At 46.5% G+C, this 26,077-nt stretch overlaps 1 protein-coding gene across 2 annotated transcripts in view; it reads right to left on the reverse strand.

Annotated features, from left to right (window-relative positions):
- RFTN1 (raftlin, lipid raft linker 1) overlaps nt 1-26,077 on the reverse strand; it is a 200,673-nt gene that overhangs the window by 168,919 nt on the left and 5,677 nt on the right. For both annotated transcript variants that reach the window (XM_060099471.1, XM_060099473.1), the window contains one exon: nt 14,317-14,469. In XM_060099471.1, coding sequence (XP_059955454.1) covers nt 14,317-14,461 — 145 coding nt within the window. In that variant the 5' untranslated portion in view covers nt 14,462-14,469. The remainder of the gene's footprint in view (nt 1-14,316; nt 14,470-26,077) is intronic.

The following is a 26,077-nucleotide window of genomic DNA, read 5'->3' on the forward strand; positions in this document are numbered from 1 at the left end:
CGAACCCGCGTCCCCTGCATCGGCAAGCGGACTCTCAACCACTGCGCCACCAGGGAAGCCCAGCTCACTTTTATTTATCAGGAGATCCGACCCGTAAACAAAGAACAGCTTAAGGCATGTCTGAAACGCAGAACTGAGGAAAAGACTCTAGAATTAATGACAGTGACAAGCAACCTGAAGGCAGAATCACCTACCTTTTTACACTATTTGAAAATATTTCATAGAAAAAATTCTACAGGCCTCCTTTCTTCTGAAGCATCAGTGAAAGCTAGTCCAAACATTGGCTAAAGCCTCTTTATAAAAATTCTTTGAAGCAATATCACTAATAACCATAATTAGTAGAGTGCATAGAACATTAACTTGTTTTCTGTTCTGTTTAAACCAAATTAGATAAAAATTATTACCACGATCACAGCGCTGCCTTTATGAATCCCTACAGAAAAAGAATTTGGTTTTGCTTTGACAGATAACAGTCATCACCAAGGAATTTCATTTTACTGAAGGAAGGCTTGAGTTGCTGAAATTTACTGCTTGCGCACATACACACACACCCCTGAGCCCATTTTCACACAAGACTGAGTGTTGTTTCTTGGTCTGGATTTGGAGTCACTGGGAAAAGAGCACGAAGAGTTTTTACATTAAGGAAGGAATGCAAAGAATGCCTTCCTTCCTCTTAAATCTAATCTTATTACCTCCATTAGTGAATATTTAACAATAACGTTAATACTAATAGCAGACTTGGCTGCGTTCTCAAAAGCAACAATACGGAAGACGAATTTGGTAGTTTCGCTCAGGAAAGCTTAAAGCCCTGTCACACATATTATCTCATTTATCTTTAAAAAACCCCACAGACTCTGTAAAAGTGTACTTATCTGTGATAAGACATGTTTAATGGGAACCGATTTCCTTACCACTCCTTGTATCTCCTGTTTAAAAACAGAAGGGTCTGTTTTTAGCGCACCTCCCAACCAGAACCTCAACCCCTAACTCATGCAGCTGACTTCCTTTCATGAGTCTCAGAAACAAAACGAAAAAAAGCAACCAACTCTTAGCAATTACAGAAACTAAAGACAAAAATGAAACACGGGTAGGAAATTAAATAAATTCACAGGGCCCAACGACTGCCACTGCCCAAACTGAAATTAAATAAACATACATACACCCTGTCCATGAAAACTCCACCATACAATTTATTAATGAACAGCAAAAGGAAACAGAAGCTGAACGTGGGGCAGGAGAAACTGTTTAATCTAATAGTCTGGAAATTACATCGGAAGGAACAGACGGTTTCACAGAAGTCAGTGCAGCCTAGAGGCACAGGCAGCGATTTTCTAGGAAAGAAAAATGTTCCCCTACCTACTGCCCATACTATTTTCAGCAAAGGAGGCGCCTATATTCAGCACAGGAGAAGCTCTGAGCCTGGCACGCTGACAAAACCAGGACTGCATGGTAGCCATCCACAGCTACTTGGCCTCCAAATCTGAGCCAGAGGTCAAACAGCCCGATTTTAAAACCAGCAACAAATGGAAAGCAACACTCCACTCCAGTGGGTTATTACCCCGCATTCGCGATTGTGGCAAATAAGAACAGTCGTGATTCTAATAGGTTACGGGCAGCGTGATCTTAACGTGGTTTCTGACCCCCAGATCCTGAGGGTCCTGGGCAGCAGGGAGACCAACACTCTGGCACAGGACCGCCCTGTGACTGAGCCTCCCCGTTTATACACAGGACTGAAAGTCACCTCCAGAGCTGCGTTACTTGAGCCGAAGTCGACGAACCTGTCTGTACAGCAACGAATACAGCATCACCCTCAGTTGCTATTTTCATCCCCACCAGCTATGAGTCACCAAACCATATGCGTCAGTTCTCCCTGGAGCAGGGCTCAGTCAAAGGAAGGGCCATCGCAGCGGGAATCTTTGAAAGACAGATCGGAGCCTACCGAGCCTCAAAGCTGTACCTGAGAGGCCTGTGGTACAGCCAACACCTCTTAAGAGCAAAGGATTTGAAGAAGGCAAGTCTGAGTTCTGATTCTAGCCCCATCACATATTTGCTGTATGACCGTGGGCATATTGGGTAACCTCTCTGAGCCTCATTTCCTCATCTCGAAAATCAGGATCCCCTGAGGATTAACTTAAACCAAGCATGGTGCGTGGCTCATTAGCTGTCATTACCATTGTTACCGTTACCAATAATATCATCATCATCATCATATAAGGCTCCTGGCACACCTCATCATCTGCAGGCATCCTCAGCAAACCAAGAGAGGGCACAGAAGCAGAAAGCCTTTCTGCCATTAAGATTAAGGGCTGCAGCAGGAGGACCCTCCCTCAGGGATGAGCTTAATGTTTGGGGGTGTAAAAAATCATCCCCCCAACTCAGACGGGGGACCCCTCCCTGCTTTATGCTGTACCATCAGGGCTGCCTTGGGCCTTCCTTCTATCCATCCACCTCTCCTCCTTCCTGGCTTCTGACATTTTGCTTCAAGGTTTGTTTGTTTGTTTTCCCTGCAAAAATGTGCCATCAACATCAGTGACTATGTTCGATTCTGCTGAAGAGCTGCAAATGTTATAGGTGAACTTGTTATGTTCTAAAGCTGCAGTTACCACATTTAGTGCGGTAATAAATACCTCATTCTGGATGGCAAAACAAACACTTCAGGGCACTCCAGGCTCCACTAAAGGAACCCCACGGTGAAACCCACTTTAAACCAAGACTCCTCCTGTAATGCAAATAACTACCTATCCCCCAATCCTCTTCCTTCCTTTCCAGAGCTTCCTACCAAGGGCTTCCCCGAAAAGGGGGACTCACACCTGCAGGCACCTGCAGCCAGGTATCACTCCTCCCCAGCGCCCTGATCCCTCGAGGTCTCAAGCTCAGTCCATCAACACTCGTTCTAGGTTGTCAACTCTAAGTCATTTCTTTTTTTTTTTTTTAATTGAGGTATAGTTGATTTACAATGTCATGTTAGTTTCAGGTATACAGCATAGTGATTCAGTTATATATATGTACATATATCCTTTTTCAGATTCTTTTCCCTTATTGGTTATTACAAAATATTGAGTATAGCTCCCTGTGCTATACAAGTAGGTCCTTATTGGTTATTCATTTTATATATAATAGGGTGTATATGTTAATCCCAAATTACCAATTTATCCCTCCCCCACGTTCTTTCCCCTTTGGTAACCATAAGTTTGTTTTCTACATCTGTGAGTCTCTTTCTGTTTTGTAAATAAGTTCATTTGTGTCTTTTTTTAAGATTCCACATACAAGCGATATCATACGATATTTGTCTTTCTCTGTCTGACTTACTTCACCTTAGTATGATAATCTCTAGGTCCATCCATGTTGCTGCAAATGGCATTATTTCGTTCTTTTTTATGGCTGAGTAATATTCCATTGTGTATATGTACCACAACTTCTGTATCCATTCATCTGTCGATGGGCATTTAGGTTGTTTCCATGTCTTGGCTATCGTGAATAGTGCTGCAATGAACACAGGGGTGCAAGTATCTTTTCGAATTATAGTTTTCTCTGGATAGATGCCCAGGATCTAGGTCATTTCTATGGGACCTGGTCACACAGGCAAGGGCAGCAAAGGAGTAGAAAAGGGGTGCAGGGAATAGAAGTGGTAGAGACCTAATCAAGGCAAAGCCTTCCAGAAAAGCGCCAAGGAGGAGGCTGTACCATGTGGCCACTGGGGCCCAAGAGCAGCCTACAGACCTGCTTCTAAGGTGCAGTGTTTCGAGCTAGACGTGATGAGCCGTGGAAATGAAAACAAAGGCCAATCCAGATGTTTGAGGTGTAACAGGCCCCTAATATGCCCAGTGTGGGCTGGTCAAACCACAGTATACTGACTGTCCCCCAGGTGGGCTACACCTCCCCCTCCACCTTGGATGAGAGGGAAGGATACAGATACCCAGTAGTCAAGGTCCCTGGGCCAAGAAGGGGCTGTCCGCAGACCCCAGACCACTGGGAACACGCCTGTTAGCCAGCACGAAACTGTTCCTAAACCCACCTCTCACTCCTCTTCCTTCAGCTGAGCCCAGCATCCGCCCTGCAAACACTCATTTCCAACTACACAGCCTCTCACCCCCAAACCCATCCACCTCCTGCCCCCCTCCACAGTGGCTGGTAACCCGCAAGGGCTGGGCTCTCGGGGAGGAGAGCCTGTAGGAGGTGAAGATTTTCTAGGACTTTGAAGAAGACAGAGGACCCCAGTTAGCCTCGGGGCTGTAGCGGGGGGAGGGCAGCGCTCCACATAGGACGCAGTTCACACAGGGGAAGAGGGCAGGGCCGTGTGGTCCCACATCAGGACTGGCTTTTCTGACAGACAACCATTTAAGGTTTTAGGGCACCTTGGGGAGGCAGGGTATCCACCGGGGACAGCTGGGATTCAGTTACAGCGGAGATGTGGAGGACTCAGCTCAGGAGAATGACTGTGGTTGCTGGTGGGAATCTACTGCCCACGGTCTAGCCCATTGGTTTTCAGTGTGGTCCCCTGTAGGAGCAACTGCAAACAGCAGCATCACCTGGGAACCTGCCAGAAGTGCAAAATCTTGAGCCCCACCCTAGACATCCAGACGACAAATTCCACAGGTAGGGGCTCAGCAATCCGGTGTAAGGAGCCCACCAGGTGATTCTGGTGTTGCTACAGTTTGAGAACAACTAACTGTTTGTACCTGGGCTTCCCAACTACACCATGTCACATGCTTGCTCAGTGCTCTGGAGAAAGAAACCAGGCTTCAGGGAACTGGAAGTGACGTGCAGGAGATTCAAACAGCTCCAAGGGCTGAAGGGAAACAAAGTCTCAGTATATGTGACCCACCTGAGGGTAACCAGCTGGGGTACCCAGGCTTGTACTGACCACCTGGCCCTTCACAAATGCCCACGGGTGCACCACAGCTGCACGCGGCATCACCTATAAGTTTCAAAAAACCCTGAGGTCTAGCTCACTTTCCCAAGATGGACTTCACTGGTCTGGGGTGCAGCCTGGCCATGGGAATCTTTTAAGCAAAAAGTTTGAGAATCATTGTGTCCAACTGGTAGTATTTTTGTTTTAGGAGTATGGGCTGTCCTTCTAAACATACTGCAAGCTACTTCAAGGAAATAAAATATGAGTGGTCATTACATACGTGTATATTTACTGAATTTATTTTATACTTAAAAATCACACCAGTACCATTTCTCTCTGCCATCTCCACTCAGATCAAAGAAATCTGCAGTCCATCTGGTTCTGGAAGGTTCTCAGTGTGGTCCCCAGACCAGCAGTATCAGCGTCACCTGGGAGCTTGCTACAAATGCATTCCCAGGCCTTGCCCCAGGCCTAATGAATCAGAAATTCTGGAGCTTAGGATTCTGGGTTTCAAAGAGCTCTTCAGGTGATTCTGACCCACCATCAAGTTGGAGAACCACCACTTTAAGGAAGAGATTAATTCTAAAGGCCTACAGTCGTTCTCTGGAGGTTAACATTATTTCGGATGGTATTTCAGAATTTGCTTATCACCTCCCTTGACGACGACCCATGAAATCAGACAGGCTAACAGTATCGGGATTTATAATGAGCCATTAGGCACCCAAGCTCTTAGCCCCAAAACACTTTAACCTGTTACTTTTTAGACCTTAAATTGTGATCCATCTTTTTAGAGGAGTTCTTTTTCCCAGTTGGGAAGAGAGATTGAGAGGACAACTTAAAGAGACAAAGATTATCAGCTGCTTCTGCAGTCGTGTTTGGGGATAAGGTTACCCAGACTGGAAGTGAAGTAAAACCTGGACCTTTAAATGATTCATTGCACAATACACATGTTTTGAATAATTAATGTCACCCTGTGTTATTCTCATAACCACCCAAAATTTATATACAGGGCTTAAGGCTAAAATGCTCGCAGCCAAAATCCAAGTATGAGCCTGGTCAGCATAATGGCGAAGAAAAGAATCCCAAAGGTCAGCTCTCAAAGACCTCTTAGACAGGAAAACCACACAGACGGGAATTTTAAAAATGTGGCAGTGTGAACTGATGCTAGATATTTTAATGTGTGTCATGGGAATGTTTTACAAGCAAGAATTTAAGAGGAGACACAGAAGACGAGCTTGAAGAAGACACGTGATGGACCATGAGGTACTTTTCAATTTTATCATGTTGAAGCCCTTCAGTTTAGTTGAAACCCACCACAGCGTGCAGGTGATTCAGGAATCAAGACAGCCTAAAGTGAACGCTCTACTGTTCAGTAAGATGATGGAGTTTGCTACAAACATCCAGCAGCTTGGTGGCCTAGGGCAAGTCAGTTGTATGACCTCTCCAAACTCAAGATCTCAATTAGCCTTCTATACCACCCACCTCATAAGACTGTCCTTAGTTTGTTTAAAAGTGATTAACACAACACTAGGTGCTTAATAAATAGCAGCTGTAATTATCACATGTAAAAAGATGAAGCTCCCAACCCTCATATACTGCTGTTGGAAATGTAAAGTGGTACAACCACTTTGGAAAACAGCTGGGCAGTTTCTTATAAAGGTAAACAGACATTTACCCAACAACCCAGAAATTCCACTCCTACGTATTTACCCAATAGAAATGAAAACATATGTCCACACAAGACTTGTTTACAAATGTTCATAGCAGCTTTTCTGATAATAGCCCCAAACTGGAAACAGCCCAAGTGTTCAACAGGAAAATGATTTAAAAATTGTGGCACATCCAGACAGTGGAATATTACTCAGAAACACAAAAGAATGAGCTCTTGATATATACAATGGCATGGATGAATCCCAAAAGCATTATGCTGAGTTAAAGAAGTCAGACACAAAAGTATATACCCTGTATGATTACACTGCTATGTATTCGAGAAGAAGCAGGATGAACCTACAGTGACAGAAGGCAAATAAGCAGTTGTCTGGGGCGGGCGTTGGGGGCAGGGAATCTTCTAGGGTGATGGAAAAGTTCTACATCTTGAGTGTGGTGGTAATTACACGGGTGTTTACATTTACCAAAACTCATCAAGCCATACACTTCACATGGGTGTATTTTATGGTACATAAGTTATACCCCAATAAAGTTATTTTTTATACTGCTATGCCATTCGGGAGGCCTGAGCTCTCCTTCACGTGCAGGAGAAAAATGCTGTGTGAAGAGAGTACAAGCACTGGATTCTGGTCCCACTTACTACCTACTACATATCAAGGAAATTTCCTCATCTGAAAAAAGAAAGAGAAAAAAATTGCCTTTGCTTTGGCTCTCAGGGCCACTTGGATGATTGAGTGAGATCATTATTTGAAAATGCTTTTTGGACTTCCCTGGTGGCGCAGTGGTTAAGAATCCTCCTGCCAACGCAGGGGACATGGGTTCCAGCCCTGGCCCAGGAAGATCTCACATGCCGCGGAGCGACTAAGCCCGTGCGCCACAACTACTGAGCCTGCGCTCTAGAGCCCACGAGCCACAACTACTGAGCTCGCGCGCCACAACTACTGAAGCCCGTGTGCCTAGAGCCCATGCTCTGCAGCAAGAGAAGCCACCGCAATGAGAAGCCCGCGCACCGCAACAGAGAGTAGCCCCAGCTCGCCACAACTAGAGAAAGCCCGTGCGCAGCAACGAAGACCCAACACAGCCAAAATAAATAAATAAATAAATTTATTTTTTAAAAAAAGAAACTGCTTCAAAGCAGAATCAGAGCATCCAGCCGTGTGGCCCCCATGCCAGCCGTCCAGATACCCAGTGAACTACCTCCTCCTCTACTCCCCACTCCCTCGCCTGCCAGTCAGTCCCTGGGATCACCTCCTGATCTCTCTTGACCACCCCCCTGCTCACTTCCCTCGTCCCTACTGCCACCCCTTCAGCTGAGGCCACCTGCACCCCTTGCCTGATGATTGCAATGGTTTCCAAATGCTCTCCTCTCCCCCAGTTTTATCCCTGCCACCCTTTTTCATTCTAAACCCAGAGCAGGCTTTCCAGAACATAAATTTGATCACATCACCTACCCTCGCCCCACTTAAAATCCTTCAGGGCTCTTGAGAGAGCGTAGACTCCTCAGTCCAAGACCTAAGACCTTTAGTCATCTGGCCCCTGAAAAGCCACACTCCAACCGACCTGAACCACCTACAGCTTCCCGTACATGCAATGCTGTCTCCACGTTCTGGCCCCTCCCATAGGTTGTCCCCTTTGCCTGAAAAGATCGCCCGCTCCCAGTCTCATTCTCCTGCCTGGCCAACTCCAAATTCACCTGCAGATCTCAAACCTTCCTTGACATACACATCTTCCAACAAGGGAACCTTCCACCACATCCCCTCTATCACCAGCACTCTAGCTTCAAGTACTACAGTCACTTGGTTTTCATCTGTAAGATGCTGAAGCCATGTAGACCAGTGGGCTAGACCAGTGCTATGGACTGAATTGTCCCTTCAATATTCAACTGCTGAAGCCCCAACCCCCAATGTGACTGTATTTAGAGTAAGGACGCAACTAAGGTTAAATGAGGTCATAAGGGTGCAGTTCTACTCCAATAAGACTAATGTCCTTATAAGAAGAGACATGAGAAGGGACTCTCTCTGTCTCTCTCAGACGCGAAGACACAGCAAGAAGGCGGCCATCTGCAAGCCAGGAAGAAAGCTCTCACTAGAACCCAACCCTGCTGGCCCCCTGATCTTGGACTTTCAGCCTCCAGATCCATGAGAAAATAAAAATCTGTGGTTTAAGCCCACCAGTCTGGAGCATTTTGTTACAGCAGCCCAGCTGACTAAGACAAGGGAGCACCTCCTGTCTGGTTCACTCTTATGTGCTCAGGACACAACATCTGCCTCTGGTCAACAGTCAATAAATATCTGTGAAATCAATAAGTTGTTATCCTACAGTCCGTGGTGAACCCAAGGGCAAACTTTCATAATAACATGGTACATTAATGTGCATTAGGGATACAGAGTCAGACCTGCCACCGAGTTATCCTCCCTTGAAAACCAACTAGAACAGCACTGCCCAACAGACCCTTCTGCAATGGTGGGCGTGTCCTCCATCTGCGATGTCCAGTATGGTAGCCACCAGCCACATGTGCATGCTGAGCACTTGAAGTGTGGCCAGGGTGACAGAGGAACTGAATTTTTGATTTTATTCAGTGGTAATCAATTATTATATTTCAGTAACCATGTGGCTGGTGGCTTCTGTACTAGACAGTGCAAGACTAGACAGTTCAAGCAAGGATCACGCCCTGGGCACTAACTTCATCCTACAGGTCTCTGACTGCCAACTGTCCCTGCACCAAGCATGTTATAAACACAGTGGATTCTCACAGAGCTGACACAGGTAGCTTCTGAGTGGTGTCAGAGTGGCCTGGCACAGAGAAGCTGGCAAAACACACACATAAAAGGGATAATGAGGCACCGTTTTGCAGAAATTGTGATGCTTCATGGGCCTCTGTCTGTGATGAAACCCATCAAAGGGCAGGTTCATCCCTCGGCGACCAGAGTTAATTGAAAATTTAAGATCCAATGGAATCACCCAGAATTGAGATTTTTGGCAGCTTACATGTGAGTCTCCCGCTGCTTTTTGCCTCCGCCAGCCCTACAAGCGAGGCTGCATGTTCCAGTATCATCCACAAAAGCACCGAGCTCTAAGCAAGGGACAGGTAGAACAATGTTGGCTCTGACCTTGATTGTTTTAAAGTGCACGTGGTCCCCTTCCTGCCTAAGCCAGCAGGTGGAAGGTCCCCAACTTGAAATTCATTAAAGTGTCAGATGACCACCTTCTCTATGAAAAATAAGCATGTCAAGTGCTACTCAAAAATCTCCTATGGCCAAAACCCTATAGAAGAGGAGTACTCCTATGCGTCTCTACACTATAACACAAGTTTTCTAGCAAGGACGTTCTGACTGGTGTCCATGCCTATTTCTCTGGCACGTTGCAGTTTACAAGGCACAAGCGCTCGGATGCCCAAGAGATCCATATGCAAATTCCACCCTAGTCACTTCCTAGCACTGCATCTTTAGAAAGGTTACTTAACCTCTCTGAGGGTCCATCTCCTCTTCTGCAAAAAAGGAATGAGTGTCCCCATACACCTCACTGGGTTACTGTGGCGATAAGATGACATAAGAAACCACACAAAGACGAATGGTCATAGCAACTTAATTTGTAATAGCCCCAAACTGGAAATGACCCAAATGCCCATCAGCAGGTGAATGGAAAAACACACTGTGGTAAATCCGTACAATAGACTATTACTCAGTGACAAGATAGGAATGGGCCACTAATACACCAAACAACATAAATGAATCTCAAAATAAGTAAGCTGAGTGGAAGAAGCCAGACCAAATGACTACACACCGTGATTCCATTTATAGAAAATTTTAGAAAATAAAATCAGTGATAGAAGGCAGATCACTGGCTGTCTGGGGACAGAGGGTTGGAAAAAAGGAGGGACTCCAAAGGAGCATGAGGACACTTTGGGGGCAATGGAAACGTTCTACATCTTGATGAGGTGACGGCTTCATGGGTTTGAACATTTTAAAGATGTGCAGTGTGGTACGCTTAAATAATACTTTGGCAAAGCTGAAAAGTTAAAAAAAAAAATGAGATCAGGGATCTAATGCCCCATCACAGGATCTGGCACACAGTAGGCTCTTAACAAATGTTGGCTCCACTCTAGAGCAATAATGAATGATCCCATTAGAACTTCTGGAAAAGAAACTTGACAGGCTGCCAGGGAACCGCAACAGCAGCTGTAACAGTGACTTTGAAGGTGTACTAGAACCCAACTATTTAGGGCACGCTGTTCTCGGACAGAAAGCATAAACAAGAAAGATGAACAGAAAGATGGTAAAGGCTTGGTCTCTGCCCTCAAGGAAACACAAATGGGTTTAATATATGATGGGATAAAAGTGTCAGAAAGATGATAGTGACAAACTACGGCCATGCAGAAAAGAGCAATTCTGATGGGATGGATGTCCAGAAAGAACAATTTCAGGTAGGGGAGATCCTGGCAATAGGGAGGGTGGGGCAGGCACTGTGCAGAAGGTGGCCTGACGGCACCAGAGCGGGGAGACTGGAAGGGAGGGTCCTGCTGGGGGCAGCTGGCAAGGCCAAGGGCCCAGGCCCACGGTCCTCCAGAGATGAGGACCTCCTGAGCACTAGCTGCAACCCTCCCATCATTTATCCGGGGAACCAGCCAAAGGGTTCAGCATGATCAGATTTGGGCTTTACACCAGCAGGTCCCATCCAGGGGGCAGTGTGGCAATTTATCAAGTGTCCCGACATCCATATCTTTCATCTCAGTCATTCCTGAGGAAATAATAGGAAATACACGCAAAGATTTAGGTACAACGTTGCTTATCACACCATTATTTATAATAGCCCAAAGCCCCATATAAGTTAAATGTCCAATAAAAGGGGACCCTAGGGCTTCCCTGGTGGCGCAGTGGTTGAGAGTCCGCCTGCCGATGCAGGGGACGCGGGTTCCTGCCCCAGTCTGGGAAGATCCCACATGCCGTGGAGCGGCTGGGCCCATGAGCCATGGCCGCTGGGCCTGCGCATCCGGAGCCTGTGCTCCGCAACGGGAGAGGCCACAACAGTGAGAGGCCCGCGTACCGCAAAAAAAAAAAAAAAAAAAACAGTAAAAGGGGATCCTAAATAAATTACGGCACCCTGAGTGATTCAAGCATATAGGGGCCATTAAATCATATTTTCAGAACATATAGAACCACGAGGTGTGTGCCTCACGGTACAATGTTAAGATGCAAAAAAACAGGATACAAAAATATACATTGAGTATTCATTCAACAAACATTATTGATTATCTATTATGTGCCAGGCACTGTTCTTTTTTTCAAAGCACCAACAATACAGCAAAGGATAAAATAGACACAATCCTGCTCTCATTAGAAGGGATTCCACCTTCTGAAGGAAGGCAAACAACAAACAAGGAAATGAATAACAACAAGCGAAATATAAAGCATGTTGATGGCAGGATACGCTACGTGGAAAATCAAGAGGGGAAAGGGATGGGGTGTCGGGGGAGGTGAAATTTTAAATAGGCAGTCAGAGAGGTTTCCCAGAGAAGGGGGTTAAGGGTTTGAACCCAGGGTACATCTGAGAAAACTTCCAGGCAGAGGGAACAGGCAGTGCAAAGGCCCTGAGGAGGCCTGGGAGATTTGAGAAACAGCAAGGCCGCAGTGGTAGAACACGCAGGACGATGGGAGACTGAGGCAGAGGGAAGCTGGTGTCTCAGGGTCGGGGAGCCATGGCAGGGTTTGGAGCAGAGGGGTGATGTGATCTGAGGGTGGTGGGAACAAAGGGAGAGAAGCAGGGAGACCAGCTAGAATTTTTCCAGAGTTTTCCTAACTTTTTTTCTAAGTCTTTATTGAATTTGTTACAATATTGCTTTTATTTATTTTATTTTATTTTTTTTTAATGTTTTGGTTTTTTGGCTGCAAGGCATGTGGGATCTTAGCTCCCTGACCAGGGATGGAACCCTCACCCCCGGCATTGGAGGGTGAAGTCCTAACCCCTGGACCACCAGGGAAGTTGCTCCTAACTTTTTATGATGAACATATATCCACTTTATAATCGGAAAACAAAAGGTAATTCAATCAAAACAAGCCATGTAGGTGCCGTGACTGGAGCACAAGGCAGCAGAGAAACAAACAAGGAGGCCAGGGAAATAGCTCAGGGAATGAGTGATGAATCAGTGGGGGGCAGAGGGTGGGACATATTCCCGGAAATTATTACTAAGAAAAGCAAAAGGCGCAAAACACTCTTCTTAGTAATAAAAGAAATGTAACCACGATGCACAAAGATATGAAAAAGAGAAAAAGAATTCCCCCACCATCTCAGCACCCTAACAATCAATATTGACCATCTTGTTATACTTCCTTTGGATCTTTTTTCCTACGCATGCTCTGGTTTTCTCCTTGACCATCCTACAAGGCCCAGCACACTGAAAGTGCTCAAATACTCATTGAGCAAATACTGGATGATGAAATACTCCAAATGCTTCTAGGTTCAGATTTGTCCATGTTACATCAGCTACATCATTAGCATTTCTGGAAGTAGTTTTAAGAGGCTTGGGTGACAGAATGGAAACTGTGGGTGAGGGGGAGGCACGGTCACAATGACTAAGGTGTCAAGTCTGGCCGTTTAGGACAATGGTGACATTATATTCATCAACGGCGCCAGAAGGAAGCAGTCTGCTGAGGAAGAGGCCGGGTTCAGTTTGGGGGACGTGAGGGGTGCCCAGGTCCAGCCCTACAGAGACGCCCAGCTGCCCATCCCTCTCGGGGCTCAGGAAGCATCTGGAGCTTCAGCACGAAGGTGGTCGGGCCAAAGCAGTGGAGGAGGAAGCTGGGGTAGTGATGCCAGCAACCCAACTGGAGCTGGACGTGCTAAGAGCTTCAGAACATGTGTCGCCTCTCCTGATGCTCAGTGCTGCCCTGCAAGCTGGTCTGTGTGTGCCCACTTCACAGATGAGGACACTGCAGGCCCGGCTGCTCCACAGCAGAGCCAGGGCTCAAACCCACGACTCGGAGGGCTTTTCTCATGAATCCTCTTCTCTTACTAGCAGATTAACATATTCACAGAAGCCCAGGGAGAAAGTTAGTCTTAAGATGTCTGTGTTAGGAAGCTCCTGGGTTGGGCTCACGGCTTCCAGGGGTCTCCCACAAGGAAGAATGTTCTCTTCCTCTTCCGAAAACATAGTTTACATGTTTCTGACTTACAGTTATAGCCTGCTGAGTTTTTCCATGTGTATGAGTCTTGGAAACCAGGACGGGCCGCGTGCTTTTCCCACAGCACCACCCCAACTCTCCGTATACAGTTGGTGCTCAGCAAATGCTCGGGATGAAAACACTGACCCTCACTCGCCAATCACCCGGGGGCCACTGGGACACGGGGGTGAGGCAGGGCCAAGCCCGCTGGACGAGAAGTCTCAAAAGACGCCGGCGGACAAGGGGCAGGGAGACCTGGGTGGATGGGCAGATGACCACGCGGAGAGATGGCGACTGTCCTCTTCCGCGCGTCTTGTCATGAAACAGTCTGTAAACCAGCGGGCCCAGGACCAAATGCAACCCACCCACGTGAACTCTTTAGCTCACACCCGGTTTTAATATGTTACAATTTAAATTAGTCGTTAGCTTTCAAAACAATGAAAGATTTCACCTAAAAATCTGGATTTCTGAGCGCAGGCCCTTCTCAACAGGCCCACCCTTTGCAGTTCACCTCCCAACGCCCCCCACGGTCCCCGGCCACCCACCCCCCAGCGTGTCCTGGGCAGTCCCTCCAGCGCTGATTGGGCCGAAGCCCCATCAAGCCCCCCACCCCTGGGTTGGGCTGAGCCCCGCACTCACCAGCGCTGAGGGTGGTGAACTCCAGGAAGCGGTACTCATAGGACACGTCTATCTTGGTTTCCACCTGCGGCCTCTTCAACGTCGAATAGATATTTCCAGGCCGTTTGTCATCAGGTTTCTCTAACTTGTTCAATCCGCAACCCATTTCAGCAGCTGCCAGCAAAAGGAGAAAAACAGGGGGATGATTTTCTTCTTCCTGAGATGTTGTTTTTACACACCATAGTATAAACGACCCCATCATTTCCCTGAAGAACACATAAAGGACCTCAGCCTGGCTGAAATCTAGAGCGCAGTTCAACCCATGACCTGAACACTGGAGGCTCTATGCTCAGGCTGCTTTCTCTTGCTGATAAGATACCATTACCAGCCAGCCTGTGATTCTGAAATGACACCAAAAACATACTGTTTTACAGAACGAAAAGACAACCCTCAGAATGGGAGAAAATATTTGCAAACGAAGCAACTGACAAAGGATTAATCTCCAAAATATACAAGCAGCTCATGCAGCTCAATATCAAAAAAAACAAACAACCTAATCCAAAAATGGGCAGAAGACCTAAACAGACATTTCTCCAAAGAAGATATACAGATTGCCAACAAACACATGAAAGGATGCTCAACATCACTAATCATTAGAGAAATGCAAATCAAAACTACAATGAGGTATCACTTCACACCAGTCAGAATGGCCATCATCAAAAAAATCTACAAACAATAAATGCTGGAGAGGGTGTGGAGAAAAGGGAACCCTCTTGTACTGTTGGTGGGAATGTAAATTGATACAGCCACCATGGAGAAGAGTATGGAGGTTCCTTAAGAAACTAGAAATAGAATTACCATATGACCCAGCAATCCCACTACTGGGCATATACCCTGAGAAAACCATAATTCAAAAAGAGTTATGTACCACAATGTTCACTGCAGCACTATTTACAATAATCAGGACATGGAAGCAACCTAAGTGTCCATGGACAGATGAATGGAGAAAGAAGATGTGGCACATATATACAGTGGAATATTACTCAGCCATAAAAAGAAACAAAATTGAGTTATTTGTAGTGAGGTGGATGGACCTAGAGACTGTCATACAGAGTGAAGTAAGTCAGAAAGAGAAAAATAAATACCGTATGCTAACACATATATATAGAATCTAAAAAAAAAAAAAAAAAAGGTTCTGAAGAACCTAGGGGCAGGACAGGAATACAGACGTAGAGAATGGACTTAAGGACATGGGGAGGAGGAAGGGTAAGCTGTGACAAAGCAAGACAGTGGCATGGACATATATACACTACCACATGTAAAATAGCTAGCTAGTGGGAAGCAGCTGCATAGCACAGGGAGATCAGCTCTGTGCTTTGTGACCACCTAGAAGGGTAGGATAGGGAGGGTGGGAGGGAGATGCAAGAGGGAGGGGATATGGGGATATATGTACACGTATAGCTGATTCACTCTGTTATAAAGCAGAAACTAACACACCATTGTAAAGCAATTATACTCCAATAAGGATGTTAAAAAAAAAATACCGTTTTACATCATTTTTCTCCCCATCTGAGGAAAATAACACCCCAGAGTACCTCAGTTCCACTACAGTCTGTATACATGATTAAAAAATGGGATCTAAAAAGCAATACAAGTGCATCATGGTGTCAGCCCATCTGAGAAAAAAAAACAAGAGAGATGTCGCTCCACTGTGGTTTCTAAGAGGGGATAATAAGTTGTTACGATTTGCAAAGTCCTTTCTACCCTCAACAGTAATTATTTAGACAGGATTTTACATTCAAAAAACACCTCTCAGAGTAGATGGTGGTACTTTTACAGGCCTCGTCTAAAAAGTCCCTGTTTGTTCCTTTTTAGACCAAACCACAGGAACAGAGTGGTTCTTCCAGACTCAGAGTCATTTGAGACCAAAATGAAAACTGGCTGAACGCTAAGAGCAGGGCCGCAGAAATTGGAAGCAGAATCCACGTGTATCGGAGCAAAGATCCGTGGCTGCGGTTTGGAAAGAAAACGGAGAAATGTTAATACGATGTGCATACGAGGGTGGGCTGCACTTCCAGGGGATTAAAAACAATGAATGTTCTCTGTTTATTCAGGCAGAATGACATTCATGAAACGACTTTTTATCCACTCCCCAGACTTCAGCGGGAGATATTTCCCTTTTGCGACTGAGCCTGGCTAAGTTCCCTCCTCTCTGGGGCACCGGTGCTGCCATCAGAACATATTTCACAAATATATTAACTCGTCAAGAATATCACAAACAGAAACGTGGTGACCACTTCCTTTTTGAGATAAGAATTTCCGGTGGCTCAATCCATTCACAAGGTACCCAGCTTCCTACGGCAACTTGGCCAGCTCCAAAAAAACAAGATGAACCGCACAAAAGCAGTGAGGCCAGGGAGGGAGGGAACAGGCTGATGAAGCGACAACCAAAGCGACAATATTTGCAGTAATTTAAAAAAGTCTGGAAGGATAGATGAGAACAGGAAGGCTTACTTATGCCTTAATAAGAGAACATTAGTGTCCAAAGGGCCAGAGCAGACATGATTTATGTGCAATCTGCATGAACTGATTACTTGTAAAATACTCTGCAGTTCTGCAGATATAATAGCTGATATGCACAGAGGCTGCATATTTAACTTCTAAAAAGCAAACCGCCTGGCATCCGCTGGGGCAAAGCAGAAGCAGACAGGGAGGCCCCTAAGTACTGGGGAACAGGTAGGCTGGTGAGATAAGTGCTATCACTGCCAGAACAGAACTGGAAATAACCCAAAGGCTTACCAGTCACTCACTTGTCTTCCTCCCTACAAAAGACTGAGCATTTGGGGACCTCCAAGAAAAAAACCCTTCCTCAAAAATCTTCCCATTCTTGCTATCCTATTAGGTAAATTCTAGCATTAGAGACTCATTCCTTTGAGAACACCCTACCTCGGCATCGCCTTTGAAACCGCAAATATCTCCCTGGGACGGGCAACAAACCAAGCTCCTGGTAGCCACTAACACTTTAGTATGATTTAATTTCTTCTCTCAAGGACAGGTTCCCGCACAGCATAAAAAAAGGAGGAGAGGATTATCAGGATGAGTAAGATAGTCTCAGACAAATTTGGGGTTGCAGGGAGGCATGCCAGGGAGTATTAGAAAAACTCCCCATTCATAACTTTGAATTTAAGGTTTTAATCAGACTATCCCAAACCTGAGGTCCAAGTTCACTCCAAAGGGCACTGTGCTTGTCTCACAGGACACAGTGAGACCCTGGGAAATCATCTATGTGATCAGACACTGTACCAGCCAGGTGCAAAACTGTAATATCAGTGAATCCTTGAGGTCTCCAATTTTAGGGCATGCAACCCTGGTTAAGCAACTGCTTCTAAAGCACAGTTCTCTCTGGGAAGGGAATCATGGTGAAGCCGTTGCCAGCCACCAAAAGCTTAGTGTGAATTTGTTCCTCTTACTCGTTCGTGTTAGGGCCCTACCTTGCTTGCTACTGACACATTTGCTTTCCTCCTAGTTCTTTCCTACATTCTTCCACCACCCCCACCCCTGTCAAAATAGGAAAGACTTTTACATCACTCCAAAAATGTCTGTTACAGTCCCTACTATGCTCAAACAAGTCACAAAATCTAGCTTACAAAAAGAAGGAAAACTGGGCTTCCCTGGTGGCACAGTGGTTGAGGGTCCGCCTGCCGATGCAGGGGACACGGGTTCGTGTTCCGGTCCGGGAAGATCCCACATGCCGTGGAGCGGCTGGGCCCGTGAGCCATGGCCGCTGAGCCTGTGCGTCCGGAGCCTGTGCTCCGCAACAGGGGAGGCCACAGCAGTGAGAGGCCCGCATACCGAAAAAAAAAAAAAAAGAAGAAGGAAAACTAAGATATAGGGGCTTCCCTGGTGGCGCAGTGGTTGAGAGTCTGCCTGCTAGTGCAGGGGACACAGGTTCGAGGCCTGGTCTGGGAGGATCCCACATGCCGCGGAGCGACTAGGCCTGTGAGCCACAACTACTGAGCCTGCGCGTCTGGAGCCTGTGCTCCACAACAAGAGAGGCCGCGATGGTGAGAGGCCCATGCACCGTGATGAAGAGTGGCCCCCAGTTGTCACAACTAGAGAAAGCCCTTGCACAGAAACGAAGACCCAACACAGCAAAAATAAATTAATTAATTAAAAAAAAAAAACTAAGATATAATAGTGCCTTACATGATTATCTACATTTTGTAAACTTCACTGTTTCCATTGCGAGGTTCCCAAACCCTGGTTGTATTAGAATCCCACAAGAGGCTGGGGCAGAGGCCAGATATGGGCCTTGGAGGGCAGTGAGAGGTGGAGGAGGAGGAAGGCGTGAAGGGCACAGCCTCACCGGATGCCGGCAGATGGGGCTGGCATAGCTGCACATCCCCCGCACAGACATTCAGGGAGGGTCTCAGGGGTCAAGGTAGGGCAGAAGGTAAACAGTAAGTGTGATAGTTTTTTAATGTGGCCCCCAAATCCTTTGACACTCCTGCCATCGAGAGGTGGGGCCTATGTCACCTCCCCTGAATCTGGGCTCCGTGACTGCTTGCTATAGAAAGTGTTGGATGATGCAGTGCCAGCTTCTGGACCTGAGCCTTAAGAAACTGGGAGCATCCACTGCCTGACTCTTGGGACACCTGCTCTTGGAACCAAGCCACCATGCCATGAGGAAGCTCAAGCAGCCCCAAAGAGAGGCCCATGTATGGAGGAATCCACAGCCAGCACCAACTTGCCAGCCATCGTGCCAGGGAGCTGCCTTGGAAGACGAGCCTCTGGCCTCAGTCAAGCCACTGATACCACGTGGAGCAGAAATGGGCTGTTTCCACCAAGACCTGCCAAATTGGCAGATTCCTGAGCAAAATACACTACTGTTGCTGTTTTAGGCCTCTAAGTTTTGGCGTGATGCATCATACAACAGGTAACCTCTACATCAAGTTTGCTCCAAATGACCACAGCCAGCTGCCTCCTTGGCCAAGCCTGCAGTCAGGGGCCTGCTGCAGCCACTCACGCTGGGAGGACATCTGGGGAGTTTCCAGTTCGGGTCGATTCTAAAAAAAGTGGCTGTAAACATTCACGTAGAAGTTCTGATGTGGACATAAGCTTTCATTTCTCTAGGGCAATACCTAGGGGCGGGATCGCTGGGCTACACGGTAACTACAGGATCTTGTTAATGAATAACACACTCAGGGTGGCCAGATGCTGACCTGGGAGAGGCACAGTGGAAGGTGAGACCCTCTGAGACTCCACAGATTTAGCTCCTCCACCCCTGCGCACCCTGGGGCATCAGCTCACTGGGAGGGAATCATGACCAGCAGTGCTATTCATGGCTATTCCTCCTTTCATTACTGTCTGTTTTTGTAAAGGACACTTGCTAAAAATCACCTGTGTGTGATGACATTTTTCCAGTACTTTCCTATGGTCCATCCAACCCCCATAGCTCTGCCCTTCCAAATTCCCATAGTCACTTCACATTGACACCTATGGAAACCAGGTTACTTGTTTTTTGTGTGCGTTGATGGTTGGATCAGCTCTGATTATTTGACAGTCACACAGGAGGGTTTTTTCTTCTTTTTACGTCTTTATCTTCCCAAAAGACATCCCTGCACCCAAGTGCATGGGTCTCTCTAGCATCAAGGCACCAAGAAAAACCATCCAAGGGGTCTTCACAGGTAGAAGAAAGAGAGGAGGTCTTTCCCCACTCCTATGGTGAGACAGTGGGAAAACAGCCAAAATATCCTTACAGTTCTTTAGCAGAAACTGGCTGAACGTTATTAGGACTGGAGACAGACTAGGGAAGAAAATAAGGGAATCACTGGGGGTTTCTGAGACCCACTACAAGGAGAGGTCATTTGCAAATGACCTGGAAGCAAAGATCCCTCAACTGGTGACACTCTGGAAAAATCAATTCTTTCTGAATCAAGCCTAGAAGGAGGTGTGTCTTTGGTATATGTGGGCCCAGTTTCATGCAGGAACTGTCAGCTCCATGAGGGAGAGAATTCATGTTCCAAGTTCATGCATTCATTCATCCAATGCACATTTATTATGGCCTCTTTTGAGTCACGCCCTCAATTAGGAAATACAAAAATGAAAAGGCCAGGTCCTACCCTCAAGGAGATCACAGGTGAAGGAGAAGAAAGACAATGAAGAAATACACGTGGTACAGTGAGGCTTGTTCTAGAAGTCTGGGAGGGGTGCAGGGCATTCGGAGAAAACCGCTGTGATATAAAACAGAGGGCACATCCCCATAGACTTGGTTCCAGAAAAAGCTGATCAGCCATGGGGCACGATGTTCTGTGTCATTTTAAATGTTGAAATGTTTGAATTTTTATTTTAAAGTAGTTCTACTTTGGTTTTGAAATACTTCCCCAGACGCACGTAAAACACTGGAAAACCACTTCAAAAAGCATCACCTCCTTAAACAATTATTTTTCAGCTGGGGTTTAAAAAAAATCCCTCAGTTTAAAGGTTTATTTTTACTATCAACTAGCATGCACACATTTAAATAATGGGGGCAATAAATGTAGTTATATTTTCAAATACGAATTAGTTTCATTAACAGTGAGCCCTCATTTACCACACTTGCTGCTAATCTGAGGCAGACTGTAAAGCTAATTTTAACAACTGCCAACAGCTCATGACAAGCAACCAGAGATGGGGCAATTATACGCAATGATGCTGGATCAGCTGGCAAACTCATTCTTTATTTCTCCACTCAAATCCTATATTTAAAGACTCGGGTGTGTTTATTACATCATTCAGGCACCCAAAGTAGGAACTGATGATCCAAATTAAGAAGTTTTTACATGATAAGAACATCTCTCTCCACCCAGAAATGTAAATGAAAACTTGAAAATCCAATCAGCTGTACGGATGGTGTCAAATCTTGATATCCTACAAACTAAGACAGAAACCCAAGGATAACTAAAACTGACCCATTGAAAGTATTCCAGATTCAATGCCAAGGAAAAGAACAATCTGTATGAAACGGGGTTATATTATGGTGCTATTTTTTTTTAAGTGTCTATGTGTGTATCTGTATATGAAAATCCACATTTTTTTTTAACTGGCAGGTTAAATAAAGATATTCACAGAACTTTCCTCTGGGTCACGAGGTGATGGGAGACATTCTCTTTATGGTTTTCTATATTTTCAAGTTTTCTGTGTTGCATATGCATTACGTTTCCTAGTCGAAGACAACAAGATGTATCACAGACAGCCTGCAAGATATCCCTCAATACTCCTGCCGTTCACCAGTGGTCCCCTCCTCTACTGAACAGGGCTGACCTGTGTAGTCAGTAGGATATGTCCCTGGGGGAAGCCCACTGCCATATTGTAAGAACACCCTATTAACCCCGTGGAGAAGCCCCCAGAGCAGGGAACTGAGGCCTCCAACCAACAGCCACGACGAACTCAACACTCAAGTGGGAGCATCCCTCAGCTCCAGAACAGCCTTCAGCCTAGCCAGCATCTTGACCACAATCTCGTGAGAGACCCTGAGTCGGAACCACCCAGCTCAGCTGCTTCTGGATTTCTAACTCACAGAAGCCCTGCGAGATAATAAACATTCATTACTATTTTCGGTTGCCCAGTTTGGGGGTAATGTGTTACACAGCAAGAGATAAGGCAATACCAGGGGTATTTACATTCTCAAAGGAAAACACTCAGTGGAGACTGATCCAGACCACCTTTCTTTCTTCTCTCCCACTAGCCTCCATCACAACCACCCTTAAACAAAACAGCCTCCCCTCAGAAGAACTTGCTACTCAAACAAAGTATGGTCCTCAGACCAGGAGCACTGGCGCTCCTCGGATCAGCCCACCCAGGCCTGCTTAATCAGAATCCACCTTTTCACACACGATTCATCAAAGTCTGAATCACAGTAAAGCTTGAGAAAGCCTGGACCATGGCGGTGGTTCTCAATCTTGACTGCACACTGGAATCACCTGGACAGCTGTTTTGATGTCCAGATGTCCAGGCATTTGGGGTGGGGCCCAAGCATCATTTTTAAGACACCCCCCCAAGTGATTCTAACTGACATCCAGGATTGAGAATCAACGCCCTCAGAGCAAACCCTGTCTTTTCCCACTCCTGACCCTCTCCAGTCTCCTAACACCCAGGCCGCAAGGGCCCAGGGTCTCTCTTAGGCCGCTTAGCCAGGGCTGAGAACCACAGTCTAGAAGAATGTGCTCTTGCTGACCCCCTTGGTTCCACCCTTGCATCCCCTGAATCTCTCTGGACCTCATACCCTCCCTTCCCAGGCTCTCTGCTGTCATCCCTAACACAAGGGCACCCCCAAATTTCTATCTCCAGCCTCCTTCTGCCCCTCTCTTCAAATTACTTTCACTACCAACCACTGCAAACATATGGATAAGGATAAAAAAATGAGACATCTCTGTACCCACTACCATGATTTAACAGATACTTATATTTTATTTGCTCACATCTTTTGTTTTTGTAGAAATACAACTTTTGGGGTGCAGCCCTCATTCCTGTCCCTTTGTCCCCTGTCTTTCTGTCCCTGGTCCTTATCCTGTACACACTACATATAATACCCAGAACAATACAGGGCAAAACAATACATGACACTTTCCAGGTCATGGCACCCCCAGTGACCCTATACGTTTGTTCACAGCACCCCCAGGCTAAAAGCAATACCCACAGCTCGATTTATTAAGTAGTCAGGTCCAAACAAATTGATAATTATGTATAAACAACTTAGCATCCTTTTGAAAGAATAGACTACACGAACTGAAAAAAAAAGTTTTTCCTGCATCCTTAAGTTACCATAATTACTTACTACTGGGATGTGTGCATCCATTTGGCACTGGAAAACTTCTCAAACCTCAGTCACACTGGACACCACCACCCTCATCTCCTGTTCAACAATGATCTTCTTAGCAACCACCCCAAATCCAGCTTTGCAAAGATATGACATCATCAAAAGGAAGTGGTGGCCTTTGATGTTGATCCTGTGAACTACCTCGGGCTAGTAATGAGGGTGGTATCCAACATGCAAGTACCACTTGCTGCGGTGCCTTGGGGTGCCTTAGTACAGAGTTTGGGAACCTCCAATACAGGGAGGCATGTCAGCTCAAAAAGGTTCCATAACTGCATCATCTCCCCCTTAGCTGTCAGATTCCCCTCCCAGCCTGACTGCTGTCCAACTCCAGCAGACATGCCCACGGACCCATTCTGACATCTTCACCTGGAACTTTCCCGGCACTTCCAGATGAATACGCCCCAAAGAGAACACAACACTCTGCCCCAAAAGCCTGTTCTTCCTCCTGGGTTTCTTGTGTGTATGTGTGTCCTTATGTAGATATCTACAGAGAGAGAAGTTGGGGCAGATTTGTTTTAAAGGACTTGTCTTTGGACTTGGAGGCTGGCAAGTCCAAAATCTATAGCACAGGCCAGGAGGCCAAAGGCCCAGGGAAAAGGTGATGGTGCAGAGCTGAGCCCCAGGCCCACCTGGAGGCAGATTCTTCCTCCTCAGGAGACCTCAGTCTTCTAAGTCCTCGGACTAGTTGGATGAGGCCCGCCCATATTATGGAGGGTGATTCAAATGTTAATCACATCTTTAAAAATACCCCACGGCAACACCTAGCCTGCTGTTTAACCAAACACTGGGTAGCCCCGGGGTAGCCAATTTGATACATAAAATTAACCATCACGCCCTCCTTCACTGAGCACTTAGTAGGTGCAAGGCACTGTTTGTTCCAAGTGCTGGGGATACCGAAGTGAAACAGAGACAAATACCAAAACAAAACAAAACAAGAAAAACCCCGCCCTCGTGGACCTTACTTTCAGGAGCAGACACATAAAAATAATAAATGAAGCTCAAGTTTAAAAGTATGTCACATAAAGACAAGTAAGGCAGAGAGGAGTATTAGCAAGTACAGGGGAGGGCACAATTTTTAAAAAAACAGCGTGATCAGGGAAGGCCTCCCCTAGAAGGTGACAAACAGGGCGAGCGCTAGGATGAGGGAGCAGGTGGCCACAAGTGCAAGCAGGCCGGGATGTCCTGGACCTGCCCGGGGAAGTGGGGTAGCCTGGGCAGCCGTGGTCAGGACAGGACGCTGGCTTTGTCCCCAGTGAGATGGGAGCTCTCGGAGGGTTTCAAGCCCCGAGGGAGACACGATCACTCTGACCCTGGAACAGGGAGACCAGGTGGTGATGAGGTGTGAGCAGAGGTCAAATTCTGGATACGTTTTAAAGGAAGGAAGTGAGATTTCTTAGTGGTTTGGAGACAGGGCATGAGAAAAAGAGGGCATCCAAGACTCCTCTCAGGTTTGTAGCCTCAGCACCTATAAAGCTGCAGCGGCCACCTCCCAAGACAGGGACGCCGTGAAAGGAGCAGTTGGGCCAGAGGAGACCGGAGTTTGTCCTGGATGCGTTAACTCCAACCAAGGGGAGGTGGGGTGGGCAGCCGGATGGACCAGTCCACAGCTCAAGGGAGAGAGCTCTGGAGCTTTGGGTACCGCCCCATCTTCCCATGGGACAGCAAACTCCTCGCAGGCAGTTTACATCTTCATCCTCAACAACAACTACCCCAATGCCCTGCCCCAAGAGATGCACAGGAACACCTACTCCGTCAACAGACTTCTGGAGAAGGAAAGGTGCCTATTATCTGGAAAAGGATGGGAAGGGCCTTTGGAATATTTGCCTGTTGCTCCCAAGTTCGCCTTTTTAAAAGCACAGCACAGGGGCTGGTGAGGCTCTGGAGCCAGAGTGCCTGGTTAAAGTTCCAGGGCCCCTACTTTTTAGCCGAGTGACGTCAAGGGAGCCACTTAACCTCAGGGTTCTCAACTATAAAATCGGGATGACCGCAGAATCCACTTGCAGGGTGAGGACTAAATAAGTTAATTTAACAGGGCTTAGAAGAGCTCAGACACCTAGAAATGGCTGTCTAAATGTTAACCATTATAAGTACTACTACTAGTACTACTTGTTATCCACGATAAAGGTTAGCATGTTAACCTGCTATAATTACACCACACTGAAAGGGTGCTTATAAAGTGTCCCAAGACACTGGAAAAATCCCCGAAGACCTCTCTAAATTAGTGTTCAAATGAACAGTCTGATTTCTTGTACTCTGCATTTCCAAAATCTTGTAATACACGATAGGGTCACGTTCCATTAACCAGAGTCTGTGATTAACCTAATCTCTTCTCATCCGACTTTAATGGATAAGGTCTATTACAAAAATTTCTCCAAATCTGAGTAATCTGGGAGTTATTCCATAAAACTTGAAGGTTCCTCAGAATTATTTCCTCGGGGTGAAATACTGTTCAGGGACTTCCAACACACAAACACACACACACACACACACACACACACACACGAATGGAAGCTGATAATCCTTTGCAAAGAATAAATGCCGCCCATCCAGGGGGTCTGTCTATGGAACAACACAATGGGACAGTTTAGTTTCAAAAGCCAAAGAACGTAGTCAGTGAAGTGCAGCTGGCTTCCTAGTTGAAAAAGTGTGGAAACATCCAATACAGCTTCATAAAGTAGCACGAGAGTTGGTGAGCATCAAACAAGCTGAGCAAACATAGCTGATGTTGACTTCCCAGCTCTGGGGGAGCTGGGTTCCCCACTGACCCCCGTGGGCTGGCGCCCCTCTCCTTTGAACCGAGCCTGAGTAGTGGACACCCCCTAAAGAGGACGTCCCTCCGTCACCATCCTGCACCATCAGACACAACGCTGCGGCCCCTCCACTGCTCCCTGCACCATAGGGGCAGGCCCAACCCAGGAAAACCCC

The sequence above is a fragment of the Mesoplodon densirostris genome, chromosome 5 (genome assembly GCF_025265405.1).
Source record: "Mesoplodon densirostris isolate mMesDen1 chromosome 5, mMesDen1 primary haplotype, whole genome shotgun sequence".
NCBI lineage: Eukaryota > Metazoa > Chordata > Mammalia > Artiodactyla > Ziphiidae > Mesoplodon > Mesoplodon densirostris.